The sequence below is a fragment of the Cryptomeria japonica genome, chromosome 9, assembly GCF_030272615.1.
Source record: "Cryptomeria japonica chromosome 9, Sugi_1.0, whole genome shotgun sequence".
Taxonomy (NCBI): domain Eukaryota; kingdom Viridiplantae; phylum Streptophyta; class Pinopsida; order Cupressales; family Cupressaceae; genus Cryptomeria; species Cryptomeria japonica.
This window is the reverse complement of record NC_081413.1, coordinates 278,783,229-278,801,224: the sequence shown is the minus strand read 5'-3', so window position 1 is coordinate 278,801,224 and position 17,996 is coordinate 278,783,229. Positions and strand designations below refer to the sequence as shown.

The following is a 17,996-nucleotide window of genomic DNA, read 5'->3' as shown; positions in this document are numbered from 1 at the left end:
ACATAAAAATATCATCCTTAATTATATTAAAGAAATTAGAAACATTTCCACATAGTCTCATTTCCTTAATTCCATAAAAGAAGTTTGGAACTTAGTCACAAAAAAAAAGAGGCTATTTTAAAAGGTAAGACTAAATTAGAAATTTCTATTGTCTTCTTTTATTGCCATTAACCAACAATTGTTGTCATTATCCAACACATAGCTTGTTGTGATTTAAACTTAGTTCTTATATTTGTTATTTATTTAATTTTATTATTTATATATTTTTATTATAATTTAAAATTTATATTTAATTTTTTTTCTCTGTTTAATATTTTTTGTGGCTGCAAAAATCTTGTTCTAGGATCATGAATTCATAGCCCCTCATATATATTGATTTGCATTTTGTTTATTTAAGTGGATATATATAGATTGGTGTTGGTTTGTTGATTTTCGTTTATTTGTAGTTTAAATTGTTTTATTGTTTATATATTTTTTATTATAATTAAAATTTTATATTTTATTTTTTGATATGTTCCATAATTTTTTTTACAGTCTCTGAAAGCGGCTCTTCTTAGTTTGCAAGATACTCTTAGGTCCTTTGGAGTAATAATAAAGATGGTAAGAAAAACTCCCTCTGGTAGCATGGGATAAAGTTTGTTTGCCTAAAAACCTTGGGGGCACAGGCATTAGGAGTCTGGAAAGTCAGAATTTAGCCTTAGGTGCTAAGTTGATTTGGAAATTGTATGAGAGACCATTCTCCTTTTGGGCACAAATTATGTTTGCTAAATATTTAAATAACGGACCAAGAGTATATGTTTTTCAAGTTTCTAATTTACCGTCTGGTTTAGCTATTTGGAATTTTCTATGTAAATGTAGATCAGTGATTTTGCCTCATCTCTCATGGATTGTTCATAATGGTAGAAAGGTCAGGTTTTGGGAGGAAGTTTGGAATGGACATCCCCCTCTGGTGAACTCGAGGGATTGGTCTCCTTTAATTTCCACTCTTTCTTCCCTTTGGGGTGTCTTTGTGGCTGATTATTTTGAAATTGAGTATAGTGGGAATCTTAAGGTGGCAAAATGGAAATCAATTGAGTTTTTAGATATTGATCAAAATGTGAAATTGGAATATGAAAAGATGTTGGCGGAGAGAGTAATAAATCTTTCTGATGTCGATGATGAGCTTATCTGGACAAGGAATATCTCTGGTAAGTACACAGTTAAGGATGGCTATAATTCTCTCTTGGTTGCTAAAGATTTATCTACTTGACCATACAAGCTGTTTTGGCATATGGCTTGCCTCCCAAAGGCTGGTGCTTTTGCTTGGTTAGCAGTGCAGCACAGGGTCCTTACAGGAATGAGGTTGGACAGGCTGGGTATTACTGTAGTATTTTCTTGTGTATTTTGTAATAAAAGTTTAGAATCCTCTGCACACTTGTTTCTTCATTGTGATTTTGCCTATGCTTGTTGGCAGTGGTTGTTTGAAAAGCTTAATCTTTTCTTTGTTATTGGTAAGGATCTCCTTTCCCACTTTAGAGCCTAGCATCTCCTGTTTGCCTCATCTTTCTATGCATGTCTTTGGATTATTTCTCCATCTATTGTGATTTGGAATATTTGGTTAGAGCGTAATAATAGGATTTTTAAACAAACAAGTTCTTCCTTGGCTGAGGTTTTATTGAGGATTGAATCTTCCATCTTTGAAGTTGTTTTGTCTTTTATCTATAAGAATTTGGAAACCCTTACCTCTTTTTGTCATTGGGATGGTAGGGTAACTCGAGTTTGGAGAATGTTATCAGTCTTACCTTCTCATGGATCTATTTTAAATAAGACTAATGCTATAAATAAGAGAAATTTTGCTTGCTGGAAACCTCCTTCGCAAGAGCACTTTAAATTGAATTTTGATGGTGCTTCTCGTGGGAACCCTGGCCTGGCAGGGGCAGATATGGTAATTTATGATCATAAGGTAAGATTTATTCGGGCTCGTTGTCATGCGATTGGTTTCAAGTCTAACAATTGTGCAGAATTCTTTGCTTTGTCCTTTGGTTTGGATATGGCTATATCTTTGGGAATTAAGGACTTGATAATTGAGGGTGAATTCTATGGTTATTATTCAAAGTGTCATGAAAAAGAAGTCGAATTGTTGACAATTACAATATATACTTGATCATATTTTGCAAAAATTAGACTTTTTTTATTCCTTCTTGATTTCCCACTGTTATAGGGAAATGAATAAGATTGCAGATTTCTTGGCTAATTTAGCCATTGACAGTGATGCTAATATGCGGGAGGTAAGTGTGGATGAGATCCCTTCCTCGGTTTTGGAATTTTTGAAGTAAAGAAGGGCATAGTTGTTGTCTTCATCAACCTCCTTATTTGGTGTAGCTTTTCTTTGGTGTGGGTTTTGCTATGCTTGATCACAATGTTTATTTTGACAGGGTGTCTGATTATGGTTTCATTTCTGCAATGTGGTATCATTCTAACTAGTGGTTGGAGAATTGTGTTTCATAGATAGGGGTGGTTCAGACTGGTGTTTTTTGGGAGCAATGGATATGCATCCTTCAGTGATCATACTTTAATCTTCCTTCTATATACTTCTATTGGCGGCTTCTTTTATATCTAATGCGGCTTATGAAATTGGGATGGGTTTTTTGATGTACTATGCCAATGGGCATTTGGTATTGGGTAAAATAGGCTTGTGTTACTTAAGCAATACTAAAGGGTTTTCTTACTGGTTCTTTACTTTCAATGCTTTTTGAACTAGACACTGTAAAAAAACTTTTAAAATTTAGTATAATTCAGTGGTTCTATCCACTTTTATCAAAAAAATAAAAAAATTATATTGTTTAAATATTTTACTGTTTGATGATTGATATAAATCTCTCTTATTAAGATTTGTTAAATGTCAATATTTAGCTTGATCATTATGAAGTTTAGACTTCGGTTAGGCCTTCATTCAATGTCTTTCTCATCTCTCTATTTTCTGCTTCAAAAGATTTTATTTGCATGGGCATCTACAGCCCTGTAAATTAACACTCAAAATTTGCCATCAACATATACATCATCTGTATACTCGATTTCATATCTGCAGTTCTTTTAATCTCTACAAATGCAAGACATTCATCATACTTTTCTTTGCAAGGTATCTAATTAAACTAGAATTTAATATAGAAAAATTATTATTAATACACTAAGTTCGTTTAATATATTCTGATGATAATTTAATATAAAATTTATTATTCTGAAAATTTAATATACTTTGGTGCAAGTGCTAGTTTTACAGATATTGATTATACACTAGCTGTTCCACAGAGGGGATGAATATGAAAAATAGGAGTTTTTATTTATGTCAAGTTAAAAAACATATTTAAGGCTTAATTTGTGTGTTGAAAAAATTACTTTTAAGATTGTACAAATTAGTTATATATTTTATTAATGAATCAAATTATGACAAATACCCTCAATTATTGAAACATTCTTTACTTTTTATCCTCTCCCCTATGTACCAGCAATTTAAGCACAATCAGTTAATAATATATATTAAAGCTGTTTCATCTTGTTTCTGAATTTGATTGTGCCAATGCTTTTGGATTTGCAAGGGTCCCATACATGTACTGCATTCCACACCTTGAGATTTTACACTACTCATTTCAATTGACGGTACCATTTAATTTTTTTTGGACAGGTAGCAAACAAAATATATATAGATTTCAATTTGTCTTTTTTCAACCCTTCCCATGCATACCTACGCAAATGTTTCTGTTCAAGATGTCATACGTACAGTTAATGAAGCTCCCATTTGTGGGTCGTATTTCATCCATTTGGTCCTTTTCTGTTTCTAAATACATTACCCTCTCAATTAACGTTCTCATCAAGTATGTCCATTTCATAGATTTTAAATAATTAATAATGTTTAGGCAAAGCTAATGAGCTTGAAGTAAATTATACAAGCAGATTATATGATCTTTATAAGCCACTATAGCACAATTTTTTTCAGCTCATAGGATTTCACGCGAAGAGTTTAACCTGTACTTGAACACTTCGTTATACCTTCGTCAATTTAACTAAAACAGAGCAGCGCATGCATAAATCACCTCCATGAAAATGGGGTACTGACCAACTAATACGAACTTGGAAACAAACATAATGTGCAGTCACAAAGCCAATGCAAGAAAAGAAAAAATTCATAATTATATGCATGTTGATATGTACATAGTAACGTATGGTGATCTAAATTCCCTCAAATTGGGTTACTTCCTTTTCATCCTTTTTATCCTTCAACCCTTGTTAATTGCCGTGAATAACTATAGTATCTAGGTGCTTTTTATCCCTGTACAATCACAGTAATGGCATTTGTTCAGAACAAGCCCATGACCGCATCTGAAATCGCCAAGCTAGCTGTGTACCACACCTTTTTGGTCACTTATTCTATTTTTACTTGCTAGTCCTTGTAGTTGCTCTCGTCTTGAAATCAAAACGATACTATAAATCCTCATAAATTCTGAAAGATGGGTACTGAATTGTAGCCTTCTTTTTCAGCCACTTCAGCAATGGAAGCCAGTGCACGAACAGTTTCAACTGACTCAGATAATCTATTCAGAAGATTTATCAGTGCAATCACTTCATTCCGTTGCAACTGTAACTGTACACCATAAAATCCAACACACACCATAAAATCCAACACAAAAGCGCATGTCATAACTTCTAGACCCTGTAGAAAATGAGCAAGTGAAAAAGGACTGGAAGCAGTTAGAGCAAGACTTACCGGTTCAGATTTGTGGCCATTCACCGAGAAGAGAATCTTCAACGCTGTGCCAAGACCAAGAATTTGCAGCTTTCCCCAAAGTCGGCATTTTTCACATCCTACACAATCCATCAATGCACTGTACGATTTACAAAAAAAACATCGTAAGATTAAAAGGTCCACTTGCATTATGTGAAATCCATCTTGATCTGCATGCCAGGCTAGACTGCATTATATATCTTTTTAAGTATTGTACAGACATTCTTGGTCTGAAATGCAGGACATATCAAACAAACCTGATATTTCTGAACTGCGTCTGAATTTGACTTTTCAATTCATGCCCATTTTGACCCTTCCAAAGCTTGGCTTCATCAAATGGAATTGGGCAAGCTGCTTGCAGACGATCGTTATACACAAGTTGCTTCACCAACAAGAGTGTCTTTTTGTCTTCTAGTGGATTTCCCGTGCTGTATTCGGCTTGTGAGAGGTAGTCAGATGCCTGTGAATAGAAGGTAATAGATACACGAAATTAACAGAACTACCAATCTTTATTGCATGCAACGGGAAAAGCTGTAACTTCAAAATTAACAAAAGCTGGAAATTTTATTTATATTGGGTAAGTGTACAAATATAGATCTATTGCTTCACTAATAACAGTGTCTTTTCCTCTTCTAGAGGATTTCCCGTGCTGTATTCGGCTTGTGAAAGATAGTCAGATTGCCTGTGAATAGAAGGTATAGATACATGAAATTAACAGAACTACCAATCTTTATTGCATGCAATGGGAAAAGCTGTAACTTCAACATAACAAAAGCTAAAAGTTTTATTTATATTGGATAAGTGTACAAATATAGATCTAAAGAGCAGCAAGAGACTGGAAGTTTGAACTAGGAAAGTCAGAATATATGAAAATATACAAATCACTAGTACCAAATCTAACTATTATCATCCTAAGATGATGTATCACAGAGTGTGATCCGAAACATTTAAGTAAAAAATTCATATACAATCTAATCAGGAAGCAGCTGATTACTATCACATGGATTGCGGAAACTTAATGTCTGCTACCAAATCTCAAAACTAAGCTTTGAAACCAAATGTAATACGATACAATTCCCACTATTAACCGTAAGAGGAAAGATCACAAAACAATACATAATAAAATTAAAAGAAAGACAAGAACAACAACACAAGAGCGGGAGAGAGATAGACACCAATATATCTGTTGTGACCTAATCACACATCACCCCATTCCAAATGGGGACCCCCTACCTTTTAGGCCCTCTCGGTCTTTTGGTTTTCGTTTTTGGGGTCTTTTTGCGGCAATCTCGTCGGTCTCTCTGAGTTTGCGAGTGGGGTTAGTTTGATCAAGTCCGTTTTTCATTTGAGCAATTTTGGCTAAGTCTGGGCTCATTTTGACAGTTTTGGGGTTTTTTCCTTCAGTCCTAGATTTTAGGGGTTTTCTTTTAGGGTTTTTGAAAACTGAAAGTTGCAATGGAGTCAGGACCCTCTAAGGATCTGGCACGTGAAACTTGAATGAATTCTGAGCAACTTTCTATTTTTAGAAAGTTCCTATTTTTAAGGGTTTCACTGGCTCCCGGTATATCTTCGTTTTGCCAAAAATCAAACTTACTATTTTTAGTAATTTCTATTTATAGTAAGTGTCTCTATGTCCTGTTTTGGGCTCTAACTCTGAAATTTGTAGCACTCTCTACTTTTGGAAAGTATATTTGTGGCAGGACCCTCGCAGACAAACATTGAAGACTGAACATTCTTGAAGATTCATCTGAATCCGGAAAGTCAAAAGCAAGCAGAATGATAAAAAAATGGCTAAGTGTGGGCTCACCTTCCAGAAGTGGAAAGCTGGAAAATCTCATGAGGCATGGAAAAGCTCTTCAAATTCCCCAAAATGACATCCTAAAACTGGAAATCTCCCAAATCGGCTAAGTCTAGAAAAATGCTCAAAAGTCGTGAAATTCCTTCATCTAGTGAAATCAACGACTAGTTAGATAGTAGGCACCAAAACATGGTGGTCAAGGAAAATGCTCAAATGACAAAATTCCATGACATGGGCAAAATAGTGCCCAAGTCTGACCAAGGGCGCTGAAATAAGGTCCCCATGGAAAATTCCAAAAACACAAAATTCCTTGCCAAGTGCAAACTAGCGCCCAAGAGATGAATAGGGCGCCAAATAGAGCTAAGCGTGGAGAAATGGAAAGTAAGGAAATTCCTTGCCAAGTGGAAAATGGCGCCCTAGGATGTAGGGTGCCAAATCAAGGTGCCTGTGGAAAATCATAAAATTCAAAATTTCCTTAAGTGAAAATGTGCCCATGCATAGAAGGGAGAGCTAAAATGGATGAGTCATGGAGAACTCCAAAATTGCCAAATTCCATGACCTAGTGGAAATTCCACCCAAGGAAGAGTTAAGGCGCCAAAATGCAAGGGTCAAGGAAAATTCAAAATTTGAGAATCCTCCATCAAGGTCGAAATTCTATGCCCAAGTTAGGAATTCAAAATTTTCCAAGGCAAAGGGGAAATTGAGGATCAGGAATGGAATGAAACACAGGAAATCCCCTTGGAAAATTTTTAGAAAAATCCTTTTTTTAGACACCAAATCTCGTCTGAATTTAAAAAATTTTGCAGATTTGGAATCATGATAGAAATCTCTCTTGGACCCGGTTCCTAAATTTTAGGAAAGTTCCTAAAAAATAGGATATGGTGGAAAAGCGTTGAAAATCCCCTTCAAAGTCGGAAAAGCTAAAAGAGCTTCATGAAAATTCTCAAGTCAGGAATTCTTTCTCCCAAGATTTTCTCTATCCTAGGGTTTTGCGCCAAGTGGATGGATAAAGAAGATCAAGTCAAACTTTCAAAAAATCCCTCCAAAATTCAAAAAAAGGAAGGTTGGCGAGTTGGCAAGAGAATATTCCAAATCATGATGTACAACTCGATGCATTAAGAGAAAATAACATTTTGGAACTCAACTGCGATGGTGGAGCCCGTTTGCATGGCATGTTGGAAAGGAATGTATGACGCATCATTAAGACAATTGCCTAAATTGACCTTCGCCAACTTAGCAACATGTTGGAAGAATTCTATATAAACACACAAGTACAATTCATTCTTCACATGCGAATTTGGAGAAAGAAAAGTTGGAGAGAAAGAGAAAGAAGTCAAACTTAAAAAATATTTTATTCTTTTCTGGAGGCTTTGTTCATAGTAAGTATTGATTTATTCATGAAATGGCGGAATCAAGCATGGTGGCAACTACTACCAGGCAGGCACAGATAAAGGCTGAAATGAAAGGATTCCTTCCAGAATCCAAGATGTTGTCCAGATGGAAGGAAATCAATGATACAAATTTAGGAACATTCAACATGGCTGCCTTCAAAATCGGGATGTTTGGGACAGAAGGGCATAGTCCATCACCTACCATTGCTAGAATTGTCAAAAGTGGAATTGTTGCAGCAGCTGGTTTCCCCTCTGCTATCCAATGTCCAAACTTGATCCTGGAATGTGCGAAACATTACAATCCGGAGAGGAGGACAATTTCAACATCAAGTGGCAAGTTGTTAGCCACCTTGACTCTGGAATCAATTGGGGAAGCCTTTGGTATTCCCTCTCATCATTCCATGACCTACAGGACCATGAATGGGGCTAAGGCAGTGTATGAGACGGGTCCTAACAGATGTGCAGGTATTATCAACAAGAGTTGGTTGGAAACCTAGACCGCACATCTCCAAAATGCCTAAGACACTCACCATTTTTGAATTCAAGCAAGAGTATGTGGACCTGATAATGATGTCGAGCAGGATAATGGTATGTTCAAATGCCGTAAATTTCAAGCCATGGATGTTTTTCTACATTGGCGAAGTCATGAATGCCAATGGGTTGGTAGACTGGGCCAGACTAATTAGCCATTACATGCATGAACAATTGAAAGATTTGAAAGAAAAGAAGTCTCAATCCTTCTATATGAGGTCCTATGTAATTCATATGCTTGCAAGGATGGGTGGCTTCGATGGTTTGTCGGGAAAAGGAATCATGGGTTAGATTTGAAAGAAAAGAAGTCTCGATCCTTCTATATGAGCTCCTATGTAATTTATATGCTTGCAAGGATGGGTGGCTTCGATGGTTTGTCGGGAAAAGGAGTCATGGGTTGTGGACTGACACAATTGAAAGTTCATGAATGTTATTCTCAGCTGCACCTCTACAATACTAATTCTTTCAAGCTGGCGAATGACACTTTTACCATGTACCTGACTAGACTTATGCAGAATGAGCTCCACACAAGAGTGTCACCACAAGCTAGGGCATTGGTTCAGAAATTTGGAGCCACTTTCCTAGAATTTCCAAAGTTCACCTACATCAGCACACGGGAATTCAATTTCCAGCTGTATAAACTACCACGGTATCCATCCAACAAACTAATACTGCTAGAACTTATGAGGCAGCTGACAGCATATGATCAAATTCAGAAGAAGAAAAATAAGTTGTCTATTGAATTCCCAGTTGTCCTGGGCGATTATGTGGAAGTGTGCCCGAACCTAGCAGCAGCTAAGAAGGCAGCAAAGGAATTAGCATTCTACCGCCTAATGTTCTACACATCCAGATCCCACTACGATCCATATCGTAAGATCGGGAAGGTTGCTGGATTGAAATTTGTACACAAGTTTCACCTAGAAGAATATTGGGCAGGTGCCAAAGATGACCTTGAGGTCGGGAAGAAAATGTTTTCAAGGCTACCCCTTGACACAATTAGGATAGGTGAAGTAATGCAGGTGCCGGATCAAGTGAAGGAGGATTCGGACTTGGTGCAACCTGAATTTGAAAAGGTGAAGGATCAACCCATTCAACTTCCAAATTGGTCAGAGCCCGAAATTGATGATTTGAACATTTTGGCCAAACCCGTACTGAAATTCACCGAACATTGGGTAGATTGGCATATCAGGAGGTTGAGAGAAGGAAATGTCCACCTGACTTACCAGTTGATGGGGAATTTGGATTCCCACAGTGAAGCTACTGAAGGATCTTCACAGGAGCAAGCTGAAGAAGGAGAAGTTTGACAAAAGGTAGTTGAGCCTAATAAAAGAAAGAGTGCTCCAAAGAGGCCGAGAACAACAAAGAAGAAATAAGTCCAGCAAGAAGCCCAACAGGAAGCCCAACAGGAAACCCAGCAGGGAGTTCAACAGGAAGAAGAGCCACCGCAGAAAAGAGCAAAGGGTGGGAAGGATGCAAATCGCCAGATAGCTCTTCCAGCATGCGGCAGGTAGAAATGTTTACGCAAGAAGATCCATTAAATCTACCTCAAGGCAATGTTCCCTACAGCGCTCCAGCACAAGATGTTCTCAGCATTAGTGCCTCACACAGGCCAAATCAGCCAATGATGCAAAGACAAGGACTTTCCTCTCATCCTGAAGAGCCACGCCAAGATAGTTTCATAGAAGCCATCCTTGGTGAAATGGAAGAAGTTTCACAGGAGCATGAGCAGATGGAGATTCAAAATCAACCAATTTCCGCTCCTGATTGGCTGAAAGATAGATTGAGGAAGGAACCAGAAAAAGAAGTAGATCTAGCACGAGAGTTAAAAGAACTCCTGAACAGGATGGATAAACCAGTGGAGAAGAAGGCACCTCGGTAGTTCTCCAAAGTTGCGAGAGATGAGTTTGGATCCCGAACTTTGCATATAGCTGAGTCGGTAGCAAATAAGGACAGGAATGAAATCAGGCCAGATGACTATGTAATCAGACAAGTTGATCTAGGGCATGCTTCCACAGAGCAAGTGATAAAAGACTTTGAAGGATCTTCTCTAGCTATGAGAGAAAAGATGCAGAAAACGAAGGCAAAATGTAAAAGGTTGAAAGAAGAAAACAAGGCCTTGTGCGACTATATTAGAGGTCTCAAGCGGCTGCTTAGGGAGGCAGATCCATCATTTATTCCTCCTTCCTCTCTCCCTAAGGAAGTCTTTGATGACACACAATCAGAGAAATGGCTCGATGTTCCAGGGAATGGGTGGAAGATGTTTTTACTACAGTTGGAAAATTCATTGAAGACTTGGCTAGTCTTCATTCCAAATTTGTTGCCCTTCTAAACAAATTGGAAGTAGCGGGTAGGTCTATGGGAGGATGTTCACATCTATCACGACTTAACCATTCCACGACTCAGAGCTCTAATGAAAGTTCCGAAGCAAACATTAATTGATGGGAAAGTGACTCAGGAGAATGAGATATATGATTTTCCCCGATGGTTCTGCGCCGTTTGCTCCAGAAAGAATATCTTTGAAAGATTTAACATGGAGTCTTTGACTTTAAAGGACTCAATTAGAAGGGTACAAGAAGAAATCATCAGTGTGATTGAAGCATTGTTCGTGAAGAAACTAAATGAAGATGGAGTAATAGTGAACTTCTTGAGAACCCAATTGCACAAATTCTTCTTTGTAGGGTCATTTTCTAAGGAACATTTTGAGAATGTTTCTTCATTTTCCAACATGATGAAAAAGGCACAAGAAATGATGGCAGAATGGGAGAACTTCTTCTCCAAGAGTGAAGAGGAAATCACCTTGATGGAGTATCAGATTGAGAGTGCGCCAAGTGTTGCCGTGGGTGAATTAGAAGCCACCATCTCCAAATTCATCACATATGCAATTAATAAGCACGACAACGGTCATCCATTCTTAGACGAGAATCTTTTGACCAAGTAGTGGCGACACACTTACTGCTGGAATATTTTGACAAAGTGGCGGCCTAGTCAATGCATGTTGAATGCATGAAGAATCTTTTGCATGCAGCCGCCATATTTATAATTTTATGACAGATTCCTTCTGCATGTTGTCATCGCAAGGAGGAATGATGGGCATTTATTTTTGCATGGGGAATATTCATTTTATGTTGGGCGAGCTTGATGTAAGTGGGGCATTTAATGCATGAATGGATGCCATTTTGGGCATGTTTGAATTAATTGTATATGGGTTTCATGGGCATTAATTGCTGATTCCCACCTTGTTGCATCATGTGTGGGGAATCTTTTGGGCGAAACCCTAATTAAGGTTTACATGCCTTCTTGATTTAAGGCCTATATAAAGGGGCGATCCCCTCATTTGTAAAAAGGAGAGATTGATTTTAGAGATTGTTGCTATAAGTTTTGAAGCAAATCACTTAATACATTGTTCAATTGTTGGTGTATTCTCGTGTTCCCTTAAGGCTTGCATAGTCTCACTCTCTTCGTTTACAATAGATTTGCTTTTAAGTTATTAAATGAACAAGATTTGATAGGATTGCTTGTTGTAAAATCTGAGCTCATACCGTTTGTTTGCAGCTGATTGTTGCCTACTTTGTAAGGTTAGTCTGAGTCTATTATATGTGTGGACTTAACTTCGATTATTGGGTGGATGTTGTTCGAATTGATGGCATTCATTGGTAATTTGAAAAATTATTTCACAACCCCTAAAGATTGCACCACCTTTGTGTAGTTGTGCTATGCTCGCAAAGCGAAGCGTGGTTTGATTTTGCACAAGTAATCCCATCTCTTTGTTCATAGGGTTAGATTAGATTTAGTGTAGTTCTCTCAACCCTTCCTCTTTACTTTCCACATATTTTATCCAAAAAATCCTAAAAAGAGATATTTAAAGCCAAATCATTCGAGTAAAAAATCCTTGAACCTGCAAATTCGTCAGAATCTTCTTTGAGAATATGTAAGGCCCCTTGGATTACTAGTAAACACATATGTCGACTGAGTCATGTTCGTGCATAACAAAACCTTGGAGTTAGCCGTTTGATCTTTTTTTGCAATCTTAGCATACGGCCTAACCTTGATCAAAAGAGAGTAAGGTGACCATTGGTAACTTTATTCTGTGTTAGACATCATCATAAAAAACACATCAACAATACCCTAGGAAAAACCTTTCGGAAAAAAAAAATCAACCTCCAAAGCAGCAAAAACCAATTTATCTTCAGCAACAAAACAGTTACTGTACAATATCAAACTCCGACTCAATCAAGGAGAAAAACATGCAATGCTGTACTGGTTGGGACCCTCAGCTTTGAGACTGACCCAGCAGCAACCAAAAATCTACCAAGGATCCTGTTCCTGATAATTTCGCGGAAGGTTGGTCCAGCCATTATGGCCTTCTTCAACAACAGTGAGCAATCATTGTTGCATTCCTTATGAGACCAATCCAAGAACAATTCAGAGCAACATATCCCCATGCACCTCAAAATCTCCTCAACAAGCAACTCACTCCTTCAAATGCATACACCAGCTTCACTCACAATGAGCATATGCAAGATGATCAACCAAAAAATGATGTCCGACTTCCATTTCAAGCCTACTATTTATAGACATAAGAGCAGGAGTGAAAAACTAAGTTATCTAGCCACCCTTAATCAATGCACCCAAGAACATCTCCAAGTTGGGTGCCCAAGTTTGACTCTAAGACCAAGAGTTGTTACAACCTCGAAGACAACCCAAATGCTTTCTCCAATCCATGTGTCCAAAATGACTTGTCCCATGCAATCAATCCCACATTAATTTTTTTTATAAGACATCTAATTATTAAATGCATTTCCTCAATGTGGCCCCCACATTAATTGCATTTGCCCAAAATCTCTTCGACGTTAAATCATTAAGTCATGTGCTCACTTAACCATGACCTCAATATCAAATGCATTTCTGCAATATGCCACTCACATTAAGTCCATTTCCTATGTTACATGACTACCAAGGAAACATATTGCACCTATTAAATGTGGTATCCATTTTGAGATGGACCACAACAACGCTAAATATTCAATATTCCTATATGTAAGGTATACAACATTTTTCCCAACATAAACTAATGTCAGTTGCTATACATATAGAAGAAACTATAGAATTCCAATTTTGAATGTAGTGAGCATGTACCACACAAATTAAATATAATAACTAAAATAAACAATCACTCCATTTGCGACATAAAGTCTCTTAATATAAAGCCACTTACCATGATATATCGGTGCACAAAGAACCAAAAGATTGGTTATTTCCAAATAACTAAGGACAATGTGAAATTTGGTAACTAAGTCTCAAGGCATTTTTTAACTTTGTTAAACAAAATATATTACATTATATATTGAACACATTGGCATCTGTGAGACTAGAAAAGATCAATAAGAAGTTTTGATCCTACAGAAAACGACATACCAGAGTAACATACAAATAGTTATGAGGCTAGTTTGGGAAACAAACTAATACAAAGCTTAAAACGAAAACACTCCCACTAACATAACCAAAAACAAAAAACTTGAAAAACCAACTTAACACTTATTTAATATTTCACTCCATAGTTAAAAAAAACTGGAATTGTCAATAACTCAGTGACCGAATTCTTTTTTACAACTCAGGGAAACACTTGGCAATAACTGTACAAATTTTTCAAACATTAAGAAAACACATAAATACAAGTACTCTTCAACCAACAATTTATCTATTTAATGAGCTTTGCTGTGATCTTCCCTTTTACAATCCCCACTATGTTGAGGGAAGCCAGCCTTCTTTGTATCCCAACGTATTCAAAATCTGCCTTCTTTTTTGCAACCTAACCTTATTGAAATGACAACAGATTTGGACTCATTGACAAATTGAACAAAAGTTGTCTAATAACGAGCAAGGCATTTTTTAGTTGTCTAAATATGAAAGTGTAGACTTGTACATGTAGTGAAGATTATACAGTGCCTACTGAACTGGGTGATTATTGATAGTGTGATGAAATAAGAAGGGCTTGTTTAATAATAATCACCCAGTTCAGTAGGCACTGTATAATCTTAACTGCATGTACAAGTTTGCACTTTCTTGGGCAGACTTAATGATTCCTGAAGCCAACAAATGCACTCAGTGATGCAATCTTTGAATCCTCAGCAACAATGATAGCCTGAAACCCTTGAATCACTTCAGCCAACAATTGCTTCTATCTCTAGAAGCATTCACAAATCTCACATCAGTCTAGACATAATCCTCATGTCAAGCATATTTTAACTGCAAATCTCCAAGTTAATACTTCTTGTCACATTTTCACACATCGCCCCATTGCAAATGGGGACCCCCTGCATTTTTGGTCCTCTTGGTCTTTTGGTTATGGTTCTTTGGGTCTTTTCGCAGCAATCCTTTTGGTCTCCCCGGTTTGCAAGTATTTTTGATAAATTTTGATCAAGTCTGCTAGTGTTTTGAGCGAATTTGTCTACATCTGGAGCTTTTTTTGTGGATTTTAGGGTTTTTGCCCTTTAGACTTAGATTTGAGGTCATTTCCTTGGGGTTTTTGAAAATCAGGACGTTGCAATGAAGTCAAAACCCTTCAAGGAAACTACTAGTGAAATTTGAGCGAATTTTAAGCACTTACTATTTTTAGTAAGTTTCACTACGTCCCGGATTGGCCTACTTTTGCATTTAAACAAACTTACCATTTTTAGTAAGTCTATTTTTAGTGTCACCTGAATTTTTTCCTGAAGTGGAAAAAGCATGAAAAATCCATCCTAAGGCAGGAAAGTATTCCTTCAATGAGAAATTCTCTTCAATCTAAAAATGGCATCCAAATTCAGGTGATGAGCTCAAAAATCCAAGGCAAAGGGAGAAAGTTCAAAATCTATCTAAATTCCTTCACACCACCCAAAAAGTGCTCCAAGACAAAGATGGGTGCTAGAATCAAGACATGGAGGAAAATCCAGTTTTACCAAAATTCCTCCATCACCTTAAGATTAAAACCCGAGGCAAGAGGAGGGTGCCAAAACCATGCAAGGGAGGATTCTTCCTTGTAGAGGAAATTCCTCCTCCACTCCAGATTTGCACCCAAGACAAGGTGAGGAGCACATTTCCCTAAGCTTGTAGGATTTTCTCCTTCAACTCAAATTCCTCCTCCACAAGCAGAATGCGCCCAAGGCAAAAGGAGACCGCTAGAATGGGGTCAAGGAGGAATTCTTTCCTCCAACCAAAATTCCTCCTCAAGAGTTAAAATGCGCCCCAGGTATGTTCAAGGCCTTGGAAAACATGAAATTTGGCTAAGGCATGAAGAATTTCCTTCCTTCGGGGTAAAGTAGAATCAAGATCAAGTTGGGCACCAAAATGAGGTTGAGGAATTTTCCTCCACATCAAAAATTCCTTCACCATGAAGAAAATGAGCTCGAGGAAAGGAATGGATGCCAAAGTGACATCAAGAAAGAAAAGTCTAATTTTCCAAAATTCCTCCACTTCCTAGCAAATGCACCCAAGGACAAAACAGAGTGTGGAATTTAAAGACGAGGAAAATTTCAAAATTTCTAAAAGTCCCTTCCTCAGGGAAGAGATGCGCCCAAGGTGAAGAATTTCAAAGCACAAGGAAAATTGGCTAAGTGAGGATTTTCTCTCTCCAAAATTCCGGAAAAGGTAAATTCCTCAGATGTGAAAAAAATGGTCAACCTTTAGGATGAGGTGTGCACAAGAACACAATTTTTCCTTCATGACAAAAATCTCTCTGGAAATATTCTCTCTCGAAAATTTCCAAGCATTTAGGAATCCTTCAGAAGTGGAAAAGATTGTTAAAATTCTTTCAAGGCAAGAAAATCTTCCAAAATATCTTTTGTGAGCCCAAAATGGAAAGATTCTTGTAAAGGATGAGTTGGCGACATGCAAAGAGAATATTTTGTATTAATGAAACACAACTCGAAAAATTATAGAAGTTCCTATGATGGTGGGGTCCACTTGCATGGTGGCATGAAGGCGCATTTACTGCTAGTGAACATTTTGACCTAGTGGTGGCTGATTAATTGCATGGTGGCTGGCATATTCAAGGAAGTAGGTAGTGGCTCATTTAATGCATAATGGATGATTTTGAGGAGTGATGGGCACTTAATGCATTATGGATGCCATTTTTGGGGCAGAGAGCAATTAATACATAGTGGGCGTGATTCCTCATTTATGATTATTCCCACTACTTGGCGTCATGGTTGGGAATCTCTTGGTCAAACCCTAATTAGGGTTTTGCATGTTTAATCTTAGCCATTGATTGGTTTGAAATATCGACCGTCCATTTTCCTCTTGGAGGCATATAAAAGGGGGTCACCCCTTCATTTGTAAAGCGGGGAGATTGTATGAAATTGTTGCAATAAGTTATTGAGATAATAACAATGTACATTGTTCACTAATTGTGTTCACTTGTGTTATTTCGTGGCTTGCATGGTTTCACCTTCCTCAATTAGTTTAGATTTGTTTCAAGCATTTAGATGAACGAAGTTGATTGCAATGTTTTATGATGAGATCGCTTGCTCATACCTTTTGTTGATAGATGATTTCTATCCACAGTGCAAGGTTGGACTAAGCTCTTATATGTGTGTTCTTAATCTAAATTGTTGGATGAACATTGTTCTCTAATGGTGTTCTTTAATGGTTTAAAATCTTACAAGCACAACCTTTGAAGATTGCACCATCTTTATGTAGTTGTCTACTAGTGGCGAAGTAAAGTGTGGTTGATCTCACCTGGACCATTGTTATCTATTGAGTTCTTAGATTTAGCTTAGTCTTCCTAAATCCTTTCCCCTTTCATTTCAATTCATTCCAATTCAATTTGTTCGAAGTAGAAGCATCACAAAATTGCTATATCCAATGGTGAAGTTCCAGCCACAACAAAGAAGTGAAAGAATGATCCAAATGTAAGTCCCCTTGGATTACTAGCAACATTAACCAAACACCAGCCGACATTACTGTCATGACTAGGGCATATAATACACCCACACCCATCAATAGCATCAAAGCACTCACCAATGAAAAGCATCCAACTTCAGCTCCGAACCATGAATCTCCAAAATATGGCATCTCAAATAATAACAATAAATAATCCTCTTCTCATGTCCAGCTAGGAAGATCAAAATACTTCATTATTCCCATGCTCCTTGTCATGCCAGTAAAAAACAACTTCCAATAATGTAAGTATCAAAAACCTTCAAATATAGATAATCATTAAATTCTTGAAATTTTTCTTTGCTGAAGACATCACAAATTAGCAAACCTCAATCTTTAAAACCAACTACGAACTCTGGATGACTCCACCAAAAAAAAGCTAGGGTAGATCTTCCACCACCAAAACTGATCTTCCCAAAGGGAGTTTTTGCCCTCCAAAGGCTGAGATGAACCAATTCAATCTCCAATAACACAAGGGTTTCTCAATCCAAAAAATGGAATAAACTCATAAATTGTATCCTGCCAAATGAGCTCTCCAACCCCTTTTTATAACCATTTTTTGAGAACTTTTTGTAAAACTCCACTTTAAAATCACTTTATT

The 17,996-nt window shown here is 37.2% G+C and overlaps 1 protein-coding gene across 2 annotated transcripts in view; it reads right to left on the bottom strand.

Moving 5' to 3' along the window:
- Positions 1 to 4,142: 4,142 nt before the first annotated feature.
- LOC131053251 (endoplasmic reticulum oxidoreductin-2) overlaps positions 4,143 to 17,996 on the bottom strand; it is an 82,179-nt gene continuing 68,325 nt past the window's right edge. Inside the window, exons 7-9 of one of the 2 annotated variants that reach the window (XM_057987868.2) lie at positions 5,017 to 5,219; positions 4,742 to 4,859; positions 4,143 to 4,618 (exon numbers count right to left, since the gene is read on the bottom strand). In XM_057987868.2, coding sequence (XP_057843851.2) covers positions 4,469 to 4,618; positions 4,742 to 4,859; positions 5,017 to 5,219 — 471 coding nt within the window. In that variant the 3' untranslated portion in view covers positions 4,143 to 4,468. Of the gene's footprint in view, positions 4,619 to 4,741; positions 4,860 to 5,016; positions 5,220 to 17,996 lie in introns of those variants that run through there. The other variant, XM_057987869.2, reaches the window with a different exon arrangement.